This window comes from Lissotriton helveticus, chromosome 5_1 (genome assembly GCF_964261635.1).
Source record: "Lissotriton helveticus chromosome 5_1, aLisHel1.1, whole genome shotgun sequence".
NCBI lineage: Eukaryota > Metazoa > Chordata > Amphibia > Caudata > Salamandridae > Lissotriton > Lissotriton helveticus.
In genome coordinates, this window is record NC_136065.1 from 1224362063 (window position 1) to 1224383488 (window position 21426).

Consider the following 21426-nt stretch of genomic DNA (forward strand, 5'->3'; position numbering starts at 1 on the left):
CACTACTGTTCAGTCCTTTCTTCCGCTACTCTCCGCAAAAAAAGCTGGGTGTCGCAGTTATTCCCCAAACTCACTCCATTCTTCGAGACTTTCTGAATTCACTCGGGAGAGTGGATAGGAGCTGCTGCCTCCTACGGTCCGTCGGCGGCCATCTTGCCTCTCGGTCAACAAACCTAAAAACGGACGTTTCAACCCTAACTGTGTTTGCAATAACAAAATTTCTCATCAATGTGTGGCACACTCGCACCCGTATTCTGAAGACCCAGGCTCCCTCTTAATGTAAAGGCCCATAGTTATAAATGGAAATTTTATTAGTATTCAATTTTAAGGTTTTACATGGAATAAGTATGTACTGACTGATTATGTATGAAGATTTTATTGTGATTTGTGTATGTTTTATTGTATATCTTTGATGGCCAGTGGCCGAAATAAAGATTTGACACACAGATATGGATTTATTCACAGACCACATCCGTGTTAACGAGAACTCTGCCATATATCTACCCCAAAGAATCATTAGACATTTAATTAGCAAAAATATAAACCGATTTATTTAGTTAAAAAAATTACATGTTACAATAATAAAACAAATAAAAGCCCTGTATCTAATAGTCATAAGGTATCCCGTTGTTACATCAACAAAATTCACAACTACCAGAGAAAGCAATCACAAATTAATTTTCATTTCATTAAAATCACAATACAATGACAAGAGTATATTACAGACAAAGCTCAATGTGTCCTTTCCATGTTACACATCTGTTTGGCAGTAATGGTTTAGGCGTGGATCATGATGTCAAATACTCTGTGACCTCCGCCTCTTTCACAGATTGTGTGCTATAGTGGGCGTAGCCAAACATACATTGTGTGATTTTCTTTGTATATTAGGGATCAGTAAGTTCTTGGCACTTCTGATCCCATTTACTTCCTCTGTGTGGAGATAATTATAGCCATTACTGATGTCAAACACCCCAGGAGATGTCTATGGGTTATACCAGTGTCACCCACCTAGGAGGTGTGCACAGGGCTCTCACCGGACCCACACATCTCGGGAGGCGTACATGGCTTTATCAACGGTATCTCGCTGCCTGCAGATTACACCCATTTTATACACACCCAGAGATGCATACTGGGGTCTTATTTATGTTACACCCCAAGGATGTGGGAATGAGGCTCTCCCCTCTGTCCCACACACCAAGGGTGTGCATAAGAGATTACCAGTGCCCCTGGCCCAGGAGCTGTGCATGGGGTATTACTGCTTTCACCCGCAGTGGTCATGATCCTTGAAGGGGTTTCACTTGTCAGTCTACTGAATCCTGTGCCTCGGCCACTGTTACCGCCACAATTTCTTCTCCTACGCATGGCCTTCTTGCTAATGGTTGTATTTTGATACAACTATACCTGTGTTTCTTGCACATACCATCACACATCATGCCACATGTTATGGTGTTCTGTATTACCTTGCCCTACTGCAAGTCCAGTGTGTCTGGCAATATCGGTACTCTCACCTCCCACCACTGGTATTACTAACCTGTCAGCCGGCCATGTCTCTCAGTCACTGGCAGATTTCCCTGTCTTGTATCTGGTGCCCCTGATAATGTTTGTCTATGGATTGATAACTTGCCCCATGCCTGTAGCAATATCGGTCTATAGATCTGAGACGGGTAAGCCACTGAAGGCCGAAGCGTGGCTCAAGTAAATGCTTAGCGTGGTTCGCCTCAAGATCACCTTGGACTCTTGAGCCAAAAATGAGCTAATCTACAATCTGGCCTCTGCCCAGCGCTCACTTTATTCATGCAGAGTAGTGTTGATAGCACTAAAATCTCAAATTCAGTGATTTTCTCTGAAATAATTAACCGATTTAATCAAAAATATAACGTCTAATGTTGCCTCTTGCATAAGATGAATTGCTGTTTGTTCACTTAAGACATTCTACATCTTGACATGATAGCAATGATGGACATACAACAGATACATGGTTGATCATAATAATAAGTTCTTCTTGATCATGAAATCTCAACAAATACAGCTGATGTGTTTTACAGCCTCTCTGCGTTTTCGAGGATAAAGTAACACCACATCGGACGTATTGTTGTGTTTAAAGGGGAGTCTCTTAAGCAGCAACATCTAAGTTATTATAGGTGTCATTTTGAAATCATTTTGGTTGATGTCAAGAAGGCAGAAACAAAATTTAGCATTTAATGTGCTATGCTACCTCGTGATGGTGCGACAAAGATGAAAGTTGAAGGCTATGTAAATGTGAAGCACTATATAAAACACGGAATAAATAAATACGTTAATTTATAAATTATAGAATCGCACCATTTCTTTGTCGTAGGGCTATACTTGCTATCATCTCACGATGTGCAATATTTTATGAGTACAAACTGCAACTGATTTTTTTCTAAGGCATAATCTAGGACTTGATATATTTGATATATTCTGTTAATAAACTACAAATATTTTCAGCGAAATATGATGGAACCAAGATTTTTGATGCTAGCAATAGCAACAGCGTGTATGAGAAACACTTACTTTTTCTCTGTGCCAAAACTCTAAATCTTGAGGTTACGTTTCAGTAGTCCAGCTATTCTGCCAGTAACACAGATCTCCCTCGTAATTTCCAATTTCTAACGGCCTACGGACTGTATCACTCCAAATACTGTGGAATTCCGGATGCCACCAGTATTAGTACTTTCTGACACGCGAAAAACTTCTGGTATTCCCCACCCTTCTTTAAACGGGGTGGCTTTACATTTTTGTAATATAGAAGAGAGCAACAGTAAAATATGCTATTGTGTGCCTGGTTCACTTTGTTCTCTGTCAACACAAAACATTTTTTGCTGCAAAAAGCACCATGTTTCCCAGAAAGGGTCTTCTAACCTAACCCCTTCAAGTGAATGAAAGGCATATGTTCGAAAGATGGACGCTGTCTGGAACACAGAGCCTTTAATAACCAGCTCAATTACACAGCTGGAAAAAAATCCCTACATTTATTAGTTCTTTCAGTAGCAAAGTCATAAATAAGGTCTCAAATTAAAATCAGTTTTGCAAAAAACTAAGCTTTGGCAATCCACATCCTCAGTCAGACCAGTAAAGACATATATTATGAAATTGTAGTGGATAAGTAGATATGGCTACACTATTTCCTATTTCTCCGCATTGACTGGGATACGAGCGCACTAGATACAAAACCGTCAGGCTTATGCGATCACATACATGAAGCCAGCAGGTCTTAGGGCAGGCACAAAACACCCAGAAAAGAGACAGGCCAGAATAAACACTCTACAAGGACTACACTCGCATGCACCCACTTAGTTCATATAAAAGGCTCCCAATCCTCTTGCCCCCCTAAAGAGGCCATCTTGGATTGTATGGAAAGCCATTGACCCAAATCACCACAAGAGCAACTTCATGACAGATATCCTATACAGATGGGTTAAATTGGTAGGTCGCAAGACTCCTTGACCCGCAAACCACCACTGTCCGTGATAATCCTCACCATCAAAACCACATCTCTGACATTGGTGCGGGGAAAAACAAACAACCTCTTCATGGAAACCCTCAATTGAGGAAAACCTACAACTGCAGACCCAGGTCTGGCACATAAAGCTCTAAGCAGCTTCATAACTGGCAAATGCTGCATTAAATAAAACCTCAAAACATAACGTGTAGTAGTGCTGTGAGGTCATCGGAAGCAGAATGGTTTGCAATAGATGAACCCAAACTCTACAGGCAGCCAAAATCACTCAACCTACCACGTCACACTCACATCACACCCGATGGGATACACTATCTCCCCATCTGCAAACAAACCCAGTTCAAACTCCTCATCCCCACTTTCAAGGAACTACACAACTCTGGCCATCATACTGTAACAGTTGCATCTGCTTTCACAAACCGTCCAGACACCTCCCCACATTAGGACAACTAATTGTGCCCATACCGTAAGTATGGGAAACCATATTTCTCAGTCAAGCTTTCTCCTACGTCACTCCTAATGCATGAAATTGCCGTCTACTACACTTAAGAACCTCCTCTTGACTTCTTCAATTACACAAGAAGCTGAAGACCTGACTTTTTGAGTAGTGCCACGAGGCCCTAGGTTTGCATAGACTTGCACCTGCTCATCATACGGATACCCTTCCGGATGGTTGTGTGCTCTTCAAACCTACATGAAATATCATATCCTGGGCTCCAAATCCAATTAGAGTGACATTATCACTCAGCTGAGATGTTTCGGACATGAACCTTGCCATGTACTCAATCAGTTTCAGCCATCCACTGCAAAACTTCTGTTATTACAAACTTGTAATTACTGAACTGTTGATCGCCTCCAACTAGAATGCTTGAAGTAGCGAATGAAAAACAGTTCACAGGTCAAAGTTCTCCTTGCTGACCATCAAGTCCTTTCATGAAGAACTGTAAAGCAGGCCCTGCAGTGCAATCAAATGGCGTTCACTTCCTTCAGTTCGTTTTCTGGAAGCGATCCTTGCGAAACTAGCCCAACCAAGGAAATTACCTATAAATGGACACATCATAAATGTACAGATTTCTGGTATCTCCCTACCCTGCTCCAAGTGGCGACAAGACACTGACCTCTAATCTGACTTATGTTGGCCCTTGTTCAAACACCTTGGAAACATTTTCCAAAGAAAGACAAGTCTGCTGGTTTTAATATGGCCAAAGAAATGTAATAGTCCGGGTCCGACTGTCTCGTTGAGCAGAAAGCCGCAAAGGATAATGATCAATTGCAAAATAGTGCATAAAGTATTTAAGAAGCTGTCTAACTGCACCCTGCCTCCTTAGCCACCTCCCCTTATCTGCCAACACCCCTCATCTGGGCTCGAAAACCTAGAGCTTTACCTTCAGTCACACTGACTTGCCCCTGAACGGGGATTGACTTGTAAGCAGTTCTTCGCAGTAAACCGCCCTCTACAAAATCTCTACTTATTCCAGTAATGGAACTCTTGCACGAACCACCCTGTGCAGCCTTCTTCAAGGGCCACATACTGATGGTCAAGTAATCATGGAATGCAGTCTTTAAACATTGAATACGCCTGTTGTTCTTACCAACTACTATTGAAACAGTATTGAACTTTTCCATTTTCATCATATAAAGTTAATTTGTTAGAGTAATGATTAGTTACTGCGTAATCGATCACCTCTGCGCGGAGGGTCCAGTTTTCTCTCGTAAATGTCAAAGAAGGCCTGATTTTGAATTGAACTGCAAACATTTTGTTCAACAATGCAGTGTCCCTGTCCCCATCAATTATGAGCACAAGGGAAAACGGACAGGAAATATCCATTGGTTCTAGCTGTATAAAATTACTGCTCGGCAACCGGAACTTCAAGGGGGAATTCTCCCATCTACAGCTAAGCAGCATCTTAATGATCTATTGTAGCATGTGTTCCGTGTGCTGGTTGCGTAGAATTGTGCACACTAACAACAAGCGGAATAATGTGCACCAGGGACTTGATTTTTCAGGAATTGGGAATGCTAAAGAATTTGTGAATTGCTGGTTAAACATGGCCATCTTTGTGCTGCATCACTGAGACATCAGAAAGCAAGACACACATTGCAAACCCAATTCCCTATTCCAAGTGAAGAGGATGGCTGGCAGCTGTTTAGGTCTTCTGTGAGCGTTAAGGAAAACTCTGAAATGTGTATCGATGCAGTCATGGAGAATTGTGATCCAAGGACTGATTCTTTCGCGCCTTGATTACAGCATCTCACCATACTTAGGCAGCCCTCAGTCAGTTATTAACAAACTTGGCAATATCCAAAACGATGCTGCTCGAATTCTGTTAGGTATCCCTAAAACAGTGTCAGCCCACACAGCACTCAAAAATCTACACTGGCTCCCTATAAGATGCAGAGTGCGATTTAAGGCACTATGCATCACACATAGGGCAAAAGTCAAATTGGGTCCTTGTATTCTCCACCAGCTGATCACCTCCCACTGGACCAATAGGGCTCTCAGGTCTAGCCATCTTGAGCTTCTTGCTGTTCCCAGATTCCTGAGAGCTAGAAGTAGAGGTCGCTCCTTTGCTTTTCTGGAACCCAAACTCTAGAACTCTCTGCCGATCAACCTGAGAACGGAAGATCATTTTATGAGTTTTAGAAAGAAACTAAAAACGTACCCTTTTCCTTATTAATTACCCTCACTCCAGTAGTTGTTGAAAGCACGGGGAGGCCCATTGCTGGGTAGCCAGGGGCTATATAAATCAGCTGAATTGAATTGAATTCAAGTTCAGGAGAGGCTTGTCGATATTTGTTGCTAGACAGCATTTCATGAAATCCAGTTCCAGCCATCCTCCAATTTTTTATTGGTAAAAAAACCTCCATTTTGTACGTATCTATGTACTCTGCAGATCAGGCACATATCAGGGCTGTATTAAAGTAGGTCCTATAGTCCTCATAGGCTTTTTTTGGACAAATGTATGTAGTGACCATGGGGAACGGGAGAGATTTTTAAATGTAAATGCTTTGGAAGTAGAAGTTGGATCCTGCATGGAAGCCATATGTTTTCTTTGAAGATGAGCAACATGTGAATAGTTCATTAGAGGAATGCAAGGAAGTGTTATCAAAAGAAGAAACCAAATTTAAAAAAACCATAAATAAGGTGTGCTAGTGCAAAACTTGCATACGACAGGCCAAATTTACAAGAAAGTGACTCAGCGCGGCACTCCAAGCCATTTGGCTGCACCCCACTGAGTCACTTTCAAATCACAGGGATGCATGATATCTACAATGATATGATGGATCCCTGTACTCCCCCCCTGTGCTGGCGCTCCATTGGCTGCCATGCGCCGATGAGTGCAAGGGTGCCTGTGTTGTGGGTAGATTGTTTTTGTGCAGGAAGGGACACCTTCCTACACAAAAACAATCATGAGAGGTGTTTTCCTCTCAATGGGTGCTGCATAATGCAGCACACATAGAAACAGAAAAAACGAGAAGAAATAAAAACATTATTCCTCATTGCGCCTCCATACGCCTCCCCTGGTGAGGTGTAGCATTCTGAGGCATTCCCAGGTTTACGATTTCTCATAAATCTTGGAATGTATCTGGTTCCATGGATGTTGTGTGGGAACACCCAGAGCAACACCCATGGAACGCCCCTTTCACGCAAAGTGCTGCATGAAAAGGGGCCGTATTTACAAGGACACGAACAACCACGCCGGGTAGTTTTACGTGTCCTCGTGAATATGGGGCAGCACACTTCTGTAAATGTCAGGTATTTCTGTTCCTTAAATGTAGCTTTTATATATACATCCATATAGGCTTACAGAACGATTCTGGCCCCTGACAAATTTATCTCTGGTGATGAAGTTATTAAATGTTGCTATTTGATAGGAGTTCTGCTGCGGCAGTTTCCAAAAGTAAATCCAATCTTAATTCAGAGTTAAAACGAGAGTACAGGCTTTCCAAGATCTTATTTATACAGAATCCATGTCAAATGTCTGAATGAATATGACGCTGATAACGCTTGAACCCGGAAGAGTAATACAAGTTAGTTTTTATATATAGACCTCCTCGTATTTGCAATTAAAGAGCAACCCTGTCCCTAGAAGAAAGAACAGATTATATACTTTTTGGTAGAATCGCTGAGGACGCTGATTATGAAGGATATTGGGCTTATGAGAGATGTATGAAAAGTGTAACATATTTCTAATGAAAGTGACTGAGCATTACTCCGAGAAAACGCGTTGTTTACAGTCACTCAATCAAGTTTATCCGCTGTGAGTGTTGGTGAAAGTGGTGTATTGCTAAGGGGTTCTAGTCTGGCAGCTGAACGGAATGAGTATCTATTTAGAGCAGAATATGGGCCAGGGAGAGGAACCTGTTCTGCTGATTGTATCTTGTGACCACCTGTGTGATGCTGTGGAATATGAGAGTGATCTGATGGTGTTGTGGTTGGTATATGCTTGGAAAGCAGACCTGCCAACCGTGAACAAAATCTCACCGTGTGAAGGCGACGGTAGGAGGGGCAAAGCCTGGGGAGTGGGCAGGACTAGAACCTATAGCCCCCACAGCAATGAAAGTGCTAGGAGGGGCTATGGCCAGTGGGAGGAGTCACTGTCAGCCACTCACTGTAAGCCCCCCACTCTAAAAAAAAAAAAAAAAAAAAGAAGGAGGCTATAAAGGCTGCCACTGATGTCCTGGGGTGATTGCAAACCCCCCATGAACATCAGCTGTGCTGCTTCTCAAGACATTGTGACTCGAAGTATATCTACAGGGGTTTCCACCTCACTTTGTCCGCTACCGTGTGATATCGGCTCCTCGCCGAGTGACTGTGAAAGGAACTGGTATTGCTTGACACACGGTGGTGCTGTGTAATTCGGCAGGTCTGGCAAACTAAAAGGGCCATAAAAAGAATAGAGATTTTTGACGTGTATTATTAAAAAGTCATGGAGTGCACTCTCAGTGATTTCTCAGGGAAAGTATTTTAGGCGGCACATTATAGACTGTTTTACAGCAATGGATATGAGTTGTCAGTTGAAGGTGGCATGGTGATGAGAACAAGTTAGTTAACTCAGAGATATGTTTTTGAGGCTACAAGTAGACCAGGAGATGGATGTGAATGCACATACATGCATCTCTGGTTGCATGAAGAATAGGCATTTAAGACTGGCACTGTTCCTATGACAACAGCAGCGTTTATGAAAAGCCCATCTCAATGTTTAGGCATAGATTTTTATTGGTCCTTTGAGTGTCATGGCCAAAAACATGCAGTGTGCTGTGGTACTGATAGGTTATTGCATTAAGTGGACAGAATGACAGTTTTATACTATCCCCTACCGCATAAATGGGTGATTGAATTTTTGCAACAGGGATTTTATATACAAGGGTTTCACAGTCCGTGGTATTCCGTTTTTTTCCTTAATGTGTAAAAGTCGGATGCTTATGCGGGAGCACAGTTGTACCATATGCCGTCTGCAACTTAGAGCAGGATCCATGAGAGAAAAAAATGGAAGACCATGCTATGGCTTGTGTGACTGGGTTGGAGAAGGAACAACCAGCTGATCTCCTATGCTCTATGATGACCAATTAGAATATCCCTACCCCCGTACTGCAGTGCGTTGACCCTGGGTGGAGTTGCCACTCTCTCGGGTAAATTCTCCTGAACGGTGATGATGGTATAAGGTTGAAGAATTCTGAGAACAAGGAGAAAGACCGCTGCAATTAAACATTCAAGAAAGGCCCTTCTCATGAACGAACCTTCCGTGACTCTATGCTTCTCTCCAGGATACCATAATCGAACTCACAAAGGGGCTTTTCTTCTTAAGAATTCTTAATAGGCTGTTCACATTCACAGCCTACTTGAGTAGCTCCTTGTTTTACAGGCATTGTAATCAAATCGGTCCCTCTGTGATTTCAGTCACCTCAGACTTGGGAGTGGGACTTACTGTCTTGGTATTCATACTCATTAGATAACAAGTCTTTCAAGTTTATTTTAAGCCTTTCACCAACATTTTTTAAAAAGCTGCTGATGTCTTTCTGCTACATACTTGAGCCCCAAAATTGGCTTTCAATAACGTCATCCACAGGGTTTACAGAATTGCAGATTAAAATATCAAATGAAGTCAAAGCCGTTCTAACATGACTCTAACTCTAGGTTCCTTGCTTGCCAGGAGATCCAGAACTGGCCCAGAGGGGAGTCTACAACTTTCTGTTTGCCTCGGAGATAATCGTTGCATTGTTCTTTTGGGAAGGATCACGCCTGCTCTTTATTGCTGCTTCCTCACTGGAAACTGAGCTAATTAGTGGTTTTAACTGTGTGTGTGTGTCTGCAATTTATAGTGGGGTCACACCCAGCCAATATCGCTCTACGACAATTCAAGATGGCTGCTGAGATGGCTACAGAGGAACTGGTGGCCACAACTGAACCTTTCATTTCAAGCCTGGTCCCACATGATTCAGGGCGACTGCGACAGTTTTTGAAACCTGCAATGGCTGCCTTCATCCCCAATAACATGACATACCAGACACTTTATCTTGCCCCATAGGAGCTTCTAGCATAACTTATGGAAGATTTTCTGAAAATCATTATATAATGTGCATAAGGTCTACCTTGTACCATACCTAAGGTAAAGGACCGGTCAAATATGCCAATGAAATAGTGAAGAAAATCCTGTAGATTTAAAACATGAGACTAGTGCTGGTTTATGAGACTGGCCAAAATTGTTTCCATATCCATGCCACCACAGGGATAAGACCATTGAAATTTCTAGAGTTCAATTGGTGGCCTTCAAATATTGTCTGAGTGGGATGTGTTGATGGGACAAATGGGAACAAAAATGGAGACATAAAGATTGAGAGGAGGGCAAAAAATCAGCGCAAAAATATATACATCCAGACCTAAAGCTCTTTCAAAAGGGAAAGGAGATCCTGCAGGCAGGGTGTATGGTGAGGATTTTGAACAGAATTATAATAGTAACACATTCAGGGCCAAGACATGTAGAGGAATGATTTGGAAATTCAGTCAAGTTGAGCAAAGTGAAATGGAGAAATATGGCTTAGAGTCCAAGTAAGTGATGTCAAGCATTCACTTTTAGGTGTACATCCTCCTGTATCTCACACAGGAGGATGTACACCTAAAAGTGAATGCTTGAAGAAGGATGAGGTTGTGGTGAAGGTGTTGAGACTATCAGTATGGATCCTGAAGCGGGAGAAAGTGATAGCCATCATTTGGATAGAGTTGATTTATGAGTAGCTCCGAGACCCATCTATATGGACATTAGAAGCTTAGATGGAAAAACGCCTAGGAATGTTGAGTGCCCAAATATCAGAATTTTGTAATTAATTTAGTCTGTTATTTCCTTCTTCCGGGTCTTGATGAAAATGTTAAGGGTCTCCGGCACTTGTGATATGCTGTGCATCTCAGTATAAGTGTGTGTGTGTGTGTTAGAGTATTACTGGTATATACAGGGATGGTTTGCAGCTCCATATAGCTCATGGTGTGGGCCGCATACTGGTCTGAGTGCGTGCGGGAATCATTTCCAGCCATTATTGCAGGGTTGTCATTTGAAGAGTGGTGGATTGATCAGTGGAAATTTGGAAGACGTGCATATTTTAGTCCTAATTAATCTTTTTAATCACCATCTTGTTTTTGTGTAAGCCCTACCGGGTGTTGTTTACTTTTAGGAATTGTCTGTTGCAGTAGCAGTTATTGGCCCTGCAAAAAAGTGAGGAATCCTGCTGCTCGCATCATTATGCGATGGAGTAGATTCAATGAAGATACTGAGTGTCTGTGCAGGAAGAAGGAAAATAGCTCTTTACTGTGAGGACCGGTCCCTGTTTCCTTCACTCCGGGACAGGGACAGGGAAAGGGTATTTACATATTTCGAAATGTCTCTGTGCCGCCGATCAATCATTTAGGAAGGAGTCTTTGTGACAGGAAGTAGTGTTGCCATGTCTAAAATCCAAAAGAAGCTCACTGCCTCATGAAACAAACCCTTAAACGAGCCCAAACTACAAATACACTGAAAAATGCTTAAAAATAGATATAAAGGACATCGGACGAATTGTGTACTTGCATAAAAGCTATTAAACCACACAATATACACCGTTTGCAGGTGTAGCTCGACAGAGTGACAACGAGACACAAAAAGGCGCAGGCTGAAACAAATGTGGAGGCCATGGCATGAAATTCCTGAAGCAGCTGCTTCAATCTTGTAATTCTTTTATTTCCTTCTCTTGAGTTGACACAGTTTTTTTATTTAATTATTTAAATTGCATTTTAGTGTTTCTTTATGTGTGGTAACTTCATTTAGTACATACTTTTAATATTAAGTAGGTGACCCAAAAGAATATATACTAATGTATCACTCTATTCTACAGGGGTCTTTTGTAAAAGGAAACCTTTTTCTTCTAAAATAGGTAACACCTTACAATAGCCCAGAGTCACTTTTTATGGTATGGCTAGAGGCAACTTTAGCTAAACAGCATTGTACCCAATACTCTAACTTATACTCAGAGTGGGCTTTGGGTATGCACCTTGCTCATTATTGGATAGCTGTTTTGTCTATTTCCGATTCTTATTTGTTAGCTGACCGCCATATTATTGTTTGCTGTACCTCTCACTTGCTTTCTCCCTCATCTGTCTCGCTAACTCACCTCTCCAGTCACCCTTATATCCTCCCCCACTCATTCTGCTGCCCCCCACTGCCTCTGTTTCACTTCCCTCCCTTCGTCACTGATACTGAGCACTATTACGACTTAATGTTGCTCTCGCCTGCCTATTTCTTTCTCCCGTCCCGTCACCCACATGCCTCAGACCATTGCTGCTGCTTGTAAAATTGCACCCGCGTTGACAAAGCCAATGGCGCTGAGCTTCTATCTTTAAATAATACTTTCTAGATTTCAAATACGGCATCCTGCAGCTTTTGGCTTGGAGAGCTTTTGAGATGCCATTTTGTTATTCTCAATACTTTCAAGATAACGGGTACATCACGTCTACATGCAACGTGGCAGCCATTTGGAAGTACACAAAATCACAATTGCTGGCAGCAGACCAGCACTGGCAAAGCCATTCGAGTTTTTAGGTTGTCATGACTGCATGAGGGAAGCCCTCAATTGTAACTCAATGGTAATCTAGAGGGTGGTACTTGTACTCACCTATGCTTTCCAGTGGTAGGCCAGGATCCTTCAAATCCCGTCTCTTGTAAACTGACTGGGTGATTAGTTTCCACAGCAGCTGCTGGCACTCAAAGCAAATACAGTGTCCTTTTTAGAGAAGGGCATTAAAGCAGCTTCTCAGGCCAAACAATGCAATGTGACAAAAAGTAAAGGGGAAAAAAAACAAGCGTCCCTTATAATAAGCACGCTTTGTAAATCTGATGGGAAAATGGATGGGCTGTGAAATACACTCACACATATAACCCCCTACCTCCAGTCTCCCTAGGAACTCTGACTCAGCAGAAGCCTCTGTTCCATAAGCTCTAATGACTCCCAGGGTAATCTTAAGCGGAACTAAAGGTTTCCCTTTGTAAAGTCACCCTGGGGTCCATTGACTCTAGTCCATGTAGTAAAGGGTCCTCACCCTCTTGAAAGAATGTGTAAAATAATTGTAAGGGGGACAGCAGGTATCAGGGGCCGATAGGCGGTTAGGTGCACGAGAGAGACAGATAAGATAATTGCTGTTTTTAAAACCTCTTAGTATAGACAGGTACTGGTATAACTAGTGGAAGCAAGCGTTTTCAAATCAGCAAAAAGTTAATTAAAAAAAACTGATTTAGGCACCTATTCTGTAAATTCACCTCAGAAGAGATCCCTTTACAAATTATACTGCATGTTTTTGTTTCGAAGCCTGTTATTTGTTAGGACTGAAACCTTGCTTAAATATTTAGCTATTTCCCTATTCATTACAGTGAATGAATTTTTCTCCAACCTTGTCAAATGACCTTAGTATTTATTTATTTATAAAGTTGTATATGTCTGTTTTTGTGGTTTACTCCTGTTGTGTTACATAAGAAAAGGCAGAATGGTGCTTTTCCCAACCCTCCTAGAGGTGCATTCAAGAGTTGTACAACATGTCCAGACATCCATAAACAGCCACACATCACAGATGTGGTGTAATAGAGCAATTATAACATGTCGAAGGTCTGGGTAGAGCAATCATTACATTAAATGTGGGCAGGTAAATGCTGCAGATTGTCTGTGGCTGCCTGTGTACTCTATTAAATATACCAACTCTCACCTACATTGCACTTAATCTGCTTTGTGTGTATAACTTGTGATGTTGTTACGGTATTGTTCCGCTGCTATAGGATTGCTCTTTCTTCGGCTGATGTCTTGGTCAATCAGAAGTCAATTGAACTCCATCCCCCACGACTTATTACCAGAGCACTGCATTGCTATTTTTATAATTAGAGTTTTTAATTATAGGAGTTTCTAATTTTATATTGTCGCTGTTTACATTATTATTACTTGAATTATATTTATAATTATTAGTATTAATACATTTCTTATTATGTTTGCTTAGGAGTTCAGACTCTGAAGAAGCTTTCGAAACCCCAGAATCCACCACCCCGGTGAAAGCCCTCCCACCGCCTCCACCATCACCGCCCTTACCCCAGGTGGAGCCAGAAGAGGAGACAGTTACAATCACCCCCAGGATCCAACTGCTCTCGGAGGACACAGGTACAGGTGGGAGATGGGGTTGGGGCCGACCGAGAGGGAAGGAGGGGTGTGCGTGCTATGTGAGTGTGGAAGGAAGGGAGGAAGGGAGGGAAACAGTTTATTGCATGTATTTGGAGGACCGACTTTCTGTATGGACAGGAAGTAGCGTCCTCCGTGTGTGTGAGAGGTGAGGAGTCTCGAATGTGCACAAGGTGAAAACAACAACGTGTGTGTTAAGAGGAGCAGCCACAACTGGAAGTGCTGTTTAGTACAACCCTTGACATGTACAAGGCTATGGAAACTGGTTGGTGCAGGTGCAGACAGATGTCTGCAGATGTGGCTCTGCATGAAGGGGCAAGAGTTAAGACCTTTCACCGAGAGTCTTGTGTGTTAAAGGAGTCTTGGGTGTCATTCAGTCTCGGTGTGCCTTTCAGTGCCTGTCAGTTCCAGGGCGCATGGAAGTGTCTCCCTAGTCCCAGTCAGCAAGTCAGTGTTCCTCTTTCCCAGTGCTCTTGTTGGTGTCTCTCTGGGTCCCTGTCTGAGTCCGTGTCTTCCTGTCCTAAGTGGATGTCTAGATGTTTCACATGTAGTTTCTGTCAGTCTTCCTAGCCCCGGTTTCTGTCTGTTTCTGTCCTGTTGTCTATCTCTCTCTGAGACACTGCGCTCATCTAAGTTTCTAGATCTTGTTGTCTGCATCTCTTCCTCCTAGAGTCTGTGTCCATGTTTCCCCATCCGGATGTTCTTGTTTCCAACCCAGATTATCATATTTTCTTGACAGTTTTAAGTCTCTTAGCCTCAGTGTCTGTCCTTCTTTGCCTCAGTGTTAGTGTATTCTCTTTCCTGATTCAGGAGCGTTACCTCGCTCGCTCAATATAAATGTCTTCCTTCCCCAGTCCAATGTATCCTTTTCCTAGTATGATTTGCTTCCGCGGTGGGCCCTTGTTCCAGTCAAGTTATACTTCTGCTTCTATCCCCGATTAGAACATTGGAATGCTGGGAGCTCCATTGAAAACAGTGGAGTGCTCCGGGCTTATAATGGCTGGTTTAAGCCTGGAGCTCCAACATTCCAATTTTTCTTTGTTCACAGCTCTGGCTGTGAACAAAGGCTTCAAGGACCCTGAGGGGATTCCAATCCCCTCACGCTCCCATAAGGCTTTGTTCTTTTTTGTTAGAACATTCTGCCCTCTAGTGGCAGAATGTTCTAATAGCCTTATAGCCCTTCGTAGTTGGGCTATACCGGCTATTAAAGTCCCTCTCCCTTGTTAAAGGCCCTCGCCTTCAGCTCGGGGCCTTTAACGCTGGAGAAGGCCTTTAATAGCCGGTATAGCCCTCTACGGCGGGCTATAAGGCTATAGTATCCCCCCGCCTGTGTTGATGCTGTCCCTGTTCAGCATCACTATATGTGTGGGCCTTGTTAGTGCTATGTGTTCTGAAACGCGTCATCCCCGAGTGCAAACCTCCTTGTCCCAGTGTATTGTCAATGGCTTCCTGTCAACTGATGTCTCTCTGCCTTATGTTGACGTCTTTCCAGTCGAGACATCTCTCCATTCCAGTGTTGCATGTTATCTGTTTCTGTGTGCGCTTCATTTGTCACCTTGTCGAAATGTAGGTGTGTCTCTGATCCAGTGACCACATCTCCAAGCCCAGGGTTGCTGTGAAGTGTCTTTGTTTCAAATAGCAATGGCCAGCGGAGTTCAGGAATTCTGTAAGGAGTGACGTTGCAGGACATGATCTGGTTGTTGCTGGAAACTCACCTTTATTAATATGAATGCTCATCAGTTTCCTTGCTTTAGTCACTTTCTACCTGGTTACATCCAAACTGTCCTGTGTTCCCTGGTGATTGGATAATAAGATAGAATGGCCCAATGCCCTTCATTTGTTAAGTGGCCGGGGTCTATCTAGGAGCATGTGGGTGTTTTTTTTATCCACTCACTGTGCGGTCAGAGTAAATTACAATGAGTGTTGTCCACAGTTCTCAAAGACATGAGCATTTGAAAATGAAGTTGTGTCTTTAGAGTAGTTGGAAGAGATGGTCTGTCAATCAGGTAAGCTGGTGAGGGTGGGGTATATGAAGAGGGCCACTGCTGGAAGGTGGCGGTAAAGTGATAAGGCCTGGTATATGGATAAGGGGGAAGCTAGCTATATGCCTGAATCTGCAAATTTTAACAAAAAAATATTTTCTAGTCCAAACCGATCAAAAGTTACTAAAACATGTTGATGTGTCTTCGCTTTTGTTGGAAGACCGTCAACCTCGATTAACTGGTCCTCTTTCAGTTGCTCATTTATATTTGGTTGTTAAATTGGTATTAATGATGTGAAGTCTTTGCCCAGACAGTATTATCATTTTAAAAAATTACAAAATATTGAAGTAATACTATCAAAAATGTGCTGCATTATGCTGTACAATTTGGCATTTCTTGCAGCATAATTTGGTGCTCCCCTGCCGCATAGTTATAGTGCCCCTGCATACATTAGATCACAATACAAGTGTGTGTGTGTATATGTGTGTGTGTGTGTGTGTTCAATGAACAAAAAAAGGTGAAACCTTATTTATAGTTAGGAAAACTTTATTTATTCTTTCTAAACAAACCAAACTGAAAATAAACAAACATAAACAATTGTTACATTACTTATGCCTTCAATTTATAATGTACGCACTGAATTTAAATTAATATATATTTATTTATTCTTTATCTACAAACAAAACTTCAACTACACAAAAATGTAAATTTCTAAAATTATACTTCTACCTTTAAATTATAATTTGAACAACACCTTCAAATTATATCAACTACACAAAAATGTAAATTAAAAAAATTATACTTCTACCTTTAAATTGTAATTTGAACAACACCTTCAAATTATTATAACTTGCGCACCTTCATGCCCAGTGTATTCAACTCAGTAGCCACACTAGTTTAACTATAACTCGCTACCATGCACTGTATTTTTACAAAAGATGTCATTTGCAATGTCATAACTATTATTGTAAGTATTATTATTTTAAATGGTATAAGTGATATAATAGAAAAGGGTATTAGCAGTGCACGGAGAAGGAGTGAGTTATAGTTAATGTACAGTGGAATTGCATGGAGTGGAGTAGCATACAGTGGAGAGTGTACTGTAGACTAGCATACATTGGAAGAGCATACAGTGGATTTGCATACACTGAAGTGGCATAGATTGGAATTGCATACAGTGGATTGGCGTACAGCCGAGTGGCATAGGGTGGAGTGACATAAAGTTGAATAGCATAGAGTAGCGTAGAGTAGAGGGTCAAAGAGTGTAATAACGTACAGTGGAGGGGCGTACAGTGGAGGGGTGTACAGTGGAGTGGCATAGACTGTAGTGGCGGACAGCAGAATAGCATAGAGAGAAGCGACATATAGTGTAGTAGCGTACAGTGGAGTGGTGGTCGATGGACAAATGTTGAGTTTAGTGGCATACAGTGTAGTGACAGAGGAGAGTGGCATGTAGTGGAGTAGAGTAAAGTGTAGTCTCGTACAGTAGAGTAGTGCAGAGTGGAGTGACGTAGACTGGAGGGGTGTAGAATGCAGTGTTCTACAGTGTAATAGCATTCACTGCATTGTTGTGGAGTGGTGTATAGTACTGCGGCGTACAGTGCAGTGGTGTGCAGTGGAGTAGACTGAAGTGGTTTGCAGTGGCTTGGTATAGAGTAGAATAGTGGAGAGTGTAGTGATGTAGACTGGAGTTGCCTAAAGTAGATTAGCATAGAGTGGAGGGGCGTACAGTGCTGTGTCATAAACTTGAGTGTCATAGAATGGAGTGGTGTAGAGTATAACTGTGTGGAGTAAAGGGGAGGGGAGGGGAGTGGAGTGCTGTAGAGTGTAGTGGCATAGAGTGGAGTGTGTTAATTAAAATAGACCTAGCGTGAAAGTGTGTGAATGGATGTAGATGTAATATTGCAGAAATATACAGCAATGCCGTTTTTATCACAGTTTTGCTGCGTTATGCGGTCTGTGTTGCGCTGCATTTTGGGCCAGGGTCTTAGATCTACGTAAGAAGTAGGTTTTATTGTTGTTCACTACCTATTACCACTTATTTAAAGTGGTAATTGGTAGAGAAATGTATTTATAATTTTCTATATATTTTTATAGCAGTCTAGGAAGAAATGCCCATTTATTTTAAGTATCACAGTAATTTGTAGGTATTACCCCACTGCTCCATAGAATTTTTTTGTTGATATTTAAATATGTTGAAAATAGAAAAGACACTTTAGTTTACTATATTAGTGCACTTTATTTGTAAAATATAGTGTACTTTTAATTTTTCAGCATATTTATTTTTGTTTATTTATTTTTGGGACCCCGGCACTCTTTACATATTTTTAAAAAAAATAGAGAAACATATAAATATTTTTCCCTACTAATTACCACTTTCCTAAAGTGGTAATAGGAAGAGGAAAATACCAAACCTGACACGTACGTAAATCTGAAGGCGTTACGCAGAACACAATCAAACTGTACCTAAAAGCAACATAGCTGCTTTTTAACTTTTGTAAAGGTAGTCATTACTAAATCACCTAATGACTTGTCATCACTAAGAACCGCAAAAATTCACAAAAGTACCGCAAATTTCACAACAGTACAGTGATAACAGATAAAGTGGAGTGGCGCACAGTGGAGTAGCGTGGAGTGACATACAGTGGAGTGACATACAGTGGAGTGGCATACAGTGGAATAGCTTGGACTGGTGTAGAGTGCAATAACGTTGACTGTTACTGGCGCACAGTTTAGTGACGTACAGTGGAATAGCGTACAGTACAGTGGCGTAGAATGGAGTATCGTACAGTGGAATAGGGTAGAGTATAGCAGGGTAGAATGGAGTGGGGTACAGTGGAGTTGCGCAGAGTGGGGTAGAGTGGAGTGGTGGCATAGAGTCATAGTGTAGAGTTGAGTGGCATGGAGTATAGTTGCGTACAGTGGAATAGTGTATTGCGGAGCGGCATACAGTGAAGTGGAAGAGCGTACAGTTGTTGGGTGTTGCTTCTGACGGTGACAGTGGTGTGGAGTGATCATTTTGTGGGATTATATCGCTGCCTGGGTAGTCCTACAGCAAACTTATAGGTCTTATTATTAAGTAGTTCTGATGTGGGGCGGTAGTGCAATGAGGTGACCGTGTTGTGGTGGCGATGCTGTGCGATGAAGAATCTGTGAGCTGGTCGTTATGGGCTATATCGTGCTGGACAATGGTGTTGCGTTGGGTGGTGCTTTATTGTGTGAGGTTTTTTGTGCACGTCGATAGTGCTGATGGCTGGTATTGCTGTGATGTGGGTCTGCAGCCACGATATACAATGCTTAAGTCCTTCAGTGTCTGGTAGGAAAGCTTCTGGTACATTTCTAGTGCAGTAGCGCCCTCAAGTGAATAAGATTGGGAATTTCAACCATTGACTCCTAGTTCTGCCGGGGCCTGGACGAATGTGTAATAATATCTCTTCCTGTTTCCTCCTCTCATTTGTGGCAAGGGAAGCAAGCAAATGAATATTGTAGCAGAAGGTCTTTACCGGTCATTATTGGCCCTCTGCCACTCTAATGTAAACAGAGCTCCAACATTAAAATGTCTGAACCGTTCTGAACCTTTTCCTTGTGTGTACTCTATTATAGATGCTCAGAAGTGCGGCCTTTTCAACTTTCTTACACCCATGAGTGAAAACCTCATACTAGGCCCTCTTCTAGTCAACAGCCTTTCCTAGACATTGCACCTCGGGACATACTGTGTGTCCAACTGATGTCCTGGAGGGATGGGGGTCTGCTGTGCTGTTTGTCTGTGTAATCTTGATGTTACTCACTCTAATTTGTTTCTCTGCTTATCTCCATGCAGGTTTGGGCTCCACCTCCGATACTGTCTCACACACAGATGTGTCCCAGGCCGACTCCGTGGATGAGAGCCCCTTCCGCCCCCCTTCTCGCTCCTTCTCCTCCACTTTCGACGAGGACAAGCCCATAGCCAGCAGCGGCACCTACAACCTGGACTTTGCCAGCATCGAAGTGGTCGATCCGTTTCCGAGCTTCCCCTCTGAAGCGGGGTCTGCCCCACGACAACCCAAGGTCCGGGCCCGCCGGAAGTCCACCGACTCTGTTCCGCCTCCGAGATCCACCCTTGCGCGCTCCCTCAGCCTGCAGGCAAGTGACTTTGACGGATCCTCCTCCCTGGGCTTCGGCGAGCTTGGAGACATTTTGGGTACCGCCAGTGCCTCCAGCACCCTAAAGCGCGTCAAGAAACCACGGCCCGCTTCATTGAAGAAAAAGTCAGGAGCTAAAAAATCCACTGAAACCGTGGTGGATAAAGAGCCTCAAGAGGGCGGGCCAGAGGCTGGGGAGCAGAAATCTGCCTCCCCCTTCAACCAGGGAGCAGAAGAGCTGGTTCACTCCAGCCAGGAAACTGAGGTGCCCCCTGTGAGCGCTCTAGCACCAGAGACAGACCACCCCCCCACACCTCCTCTTATTCCTGAGACTGACAAGGAGCCCAAGGTGCGGTCTCTCAACTCTTCCCCCCTTGACCCAAGTCTCTTTGCAGCTGCAGAGCCCACAAGTACCAACGTGGGCAAGGTGCAGAACTCCCCCCCAGCTGCCAGGAAGACCTGGTCTCCTGTCCCAGAGCCCGAGGCCCTGGAAGTGACCCCTCCAGACCCTGGAGGGGAGGAGGTCCCTGCGGTCCGCGCTCAATCCATCAGGCTGGAGTTCGATTATTCTGAGGATCTGGAGGGTGGCGAAGGGCAGCCCGCCCGGCCCCCTCCCAAAAAACTGGGGAAGAAACCTGGCGCCAGAATGCCCCTGAGAAAACCAAAAGCAAAAAAAGTGTTAGACAAGCCAGACAGCTCACCAGTGAAGGCTCTCCAAGACCCAGACGATGTACCCATTGCCAAGGGGTCGTACACTTTTGACTTTGACAAGTGGGATGACCCTAATTTTAACCCTTTCTCCTCCAGTGGGAAAATGCAGGACCCTTCCAAGACTGTGGCGCCGGCTGCCTATGAGATGAGGGCGGACAGCCCGGAGGACATGGGGAGTCCCATAAAGGCATCCGCAAAGCTTTCTAGCTCACCGGCTAGAGCGCCAGCTGCCTTTGAGATCCCAGCCAGTACAAACAGCGGCTCCGGGGGTGATGGAGAAGCCCTGAGTAAACCAGCCAAGAAGAAGAAGACACCCCTGAAGACGTAAGTAACGGTACAAGGAATGTACCATGGGAGAAGAGCAAAGGGGGAATGATACTAACTAATTATCAGTTTCAGGTCTGACTGTTAGTTTAACCAGTGACACCAGGGGGGTTACTAGGAGCTC

The 21426-nt window shown here is 43.2% G+C and overlaps 1 protein-coding gene across 1 annotated transcript in view; it reads left to right on the forward strand.

Annotated features, from left to right (window-relative positions):
- The window catches only part of TACC2 (transforming acidic coiled-coil containing protein 2), a 393192-nt gene that overhangs the window by 289159 nt on the left and 82607 nt on the right, over window positions 1–21426 (forward strand). Inside the window, exons 10-11 of the mRNA XM_078643946.1 lie at window positions 13989–14146; window positions 19967–21302. Of these exons, the coding sequence (XP_078500072.1) occupies window positions 13989–14146; window positions 19967–21302 (1494 nt within the window). The remainder of the gene's footprint in view (window positions 1–13988; window positions 14147–19966; window positions 21303–21426) is intronic.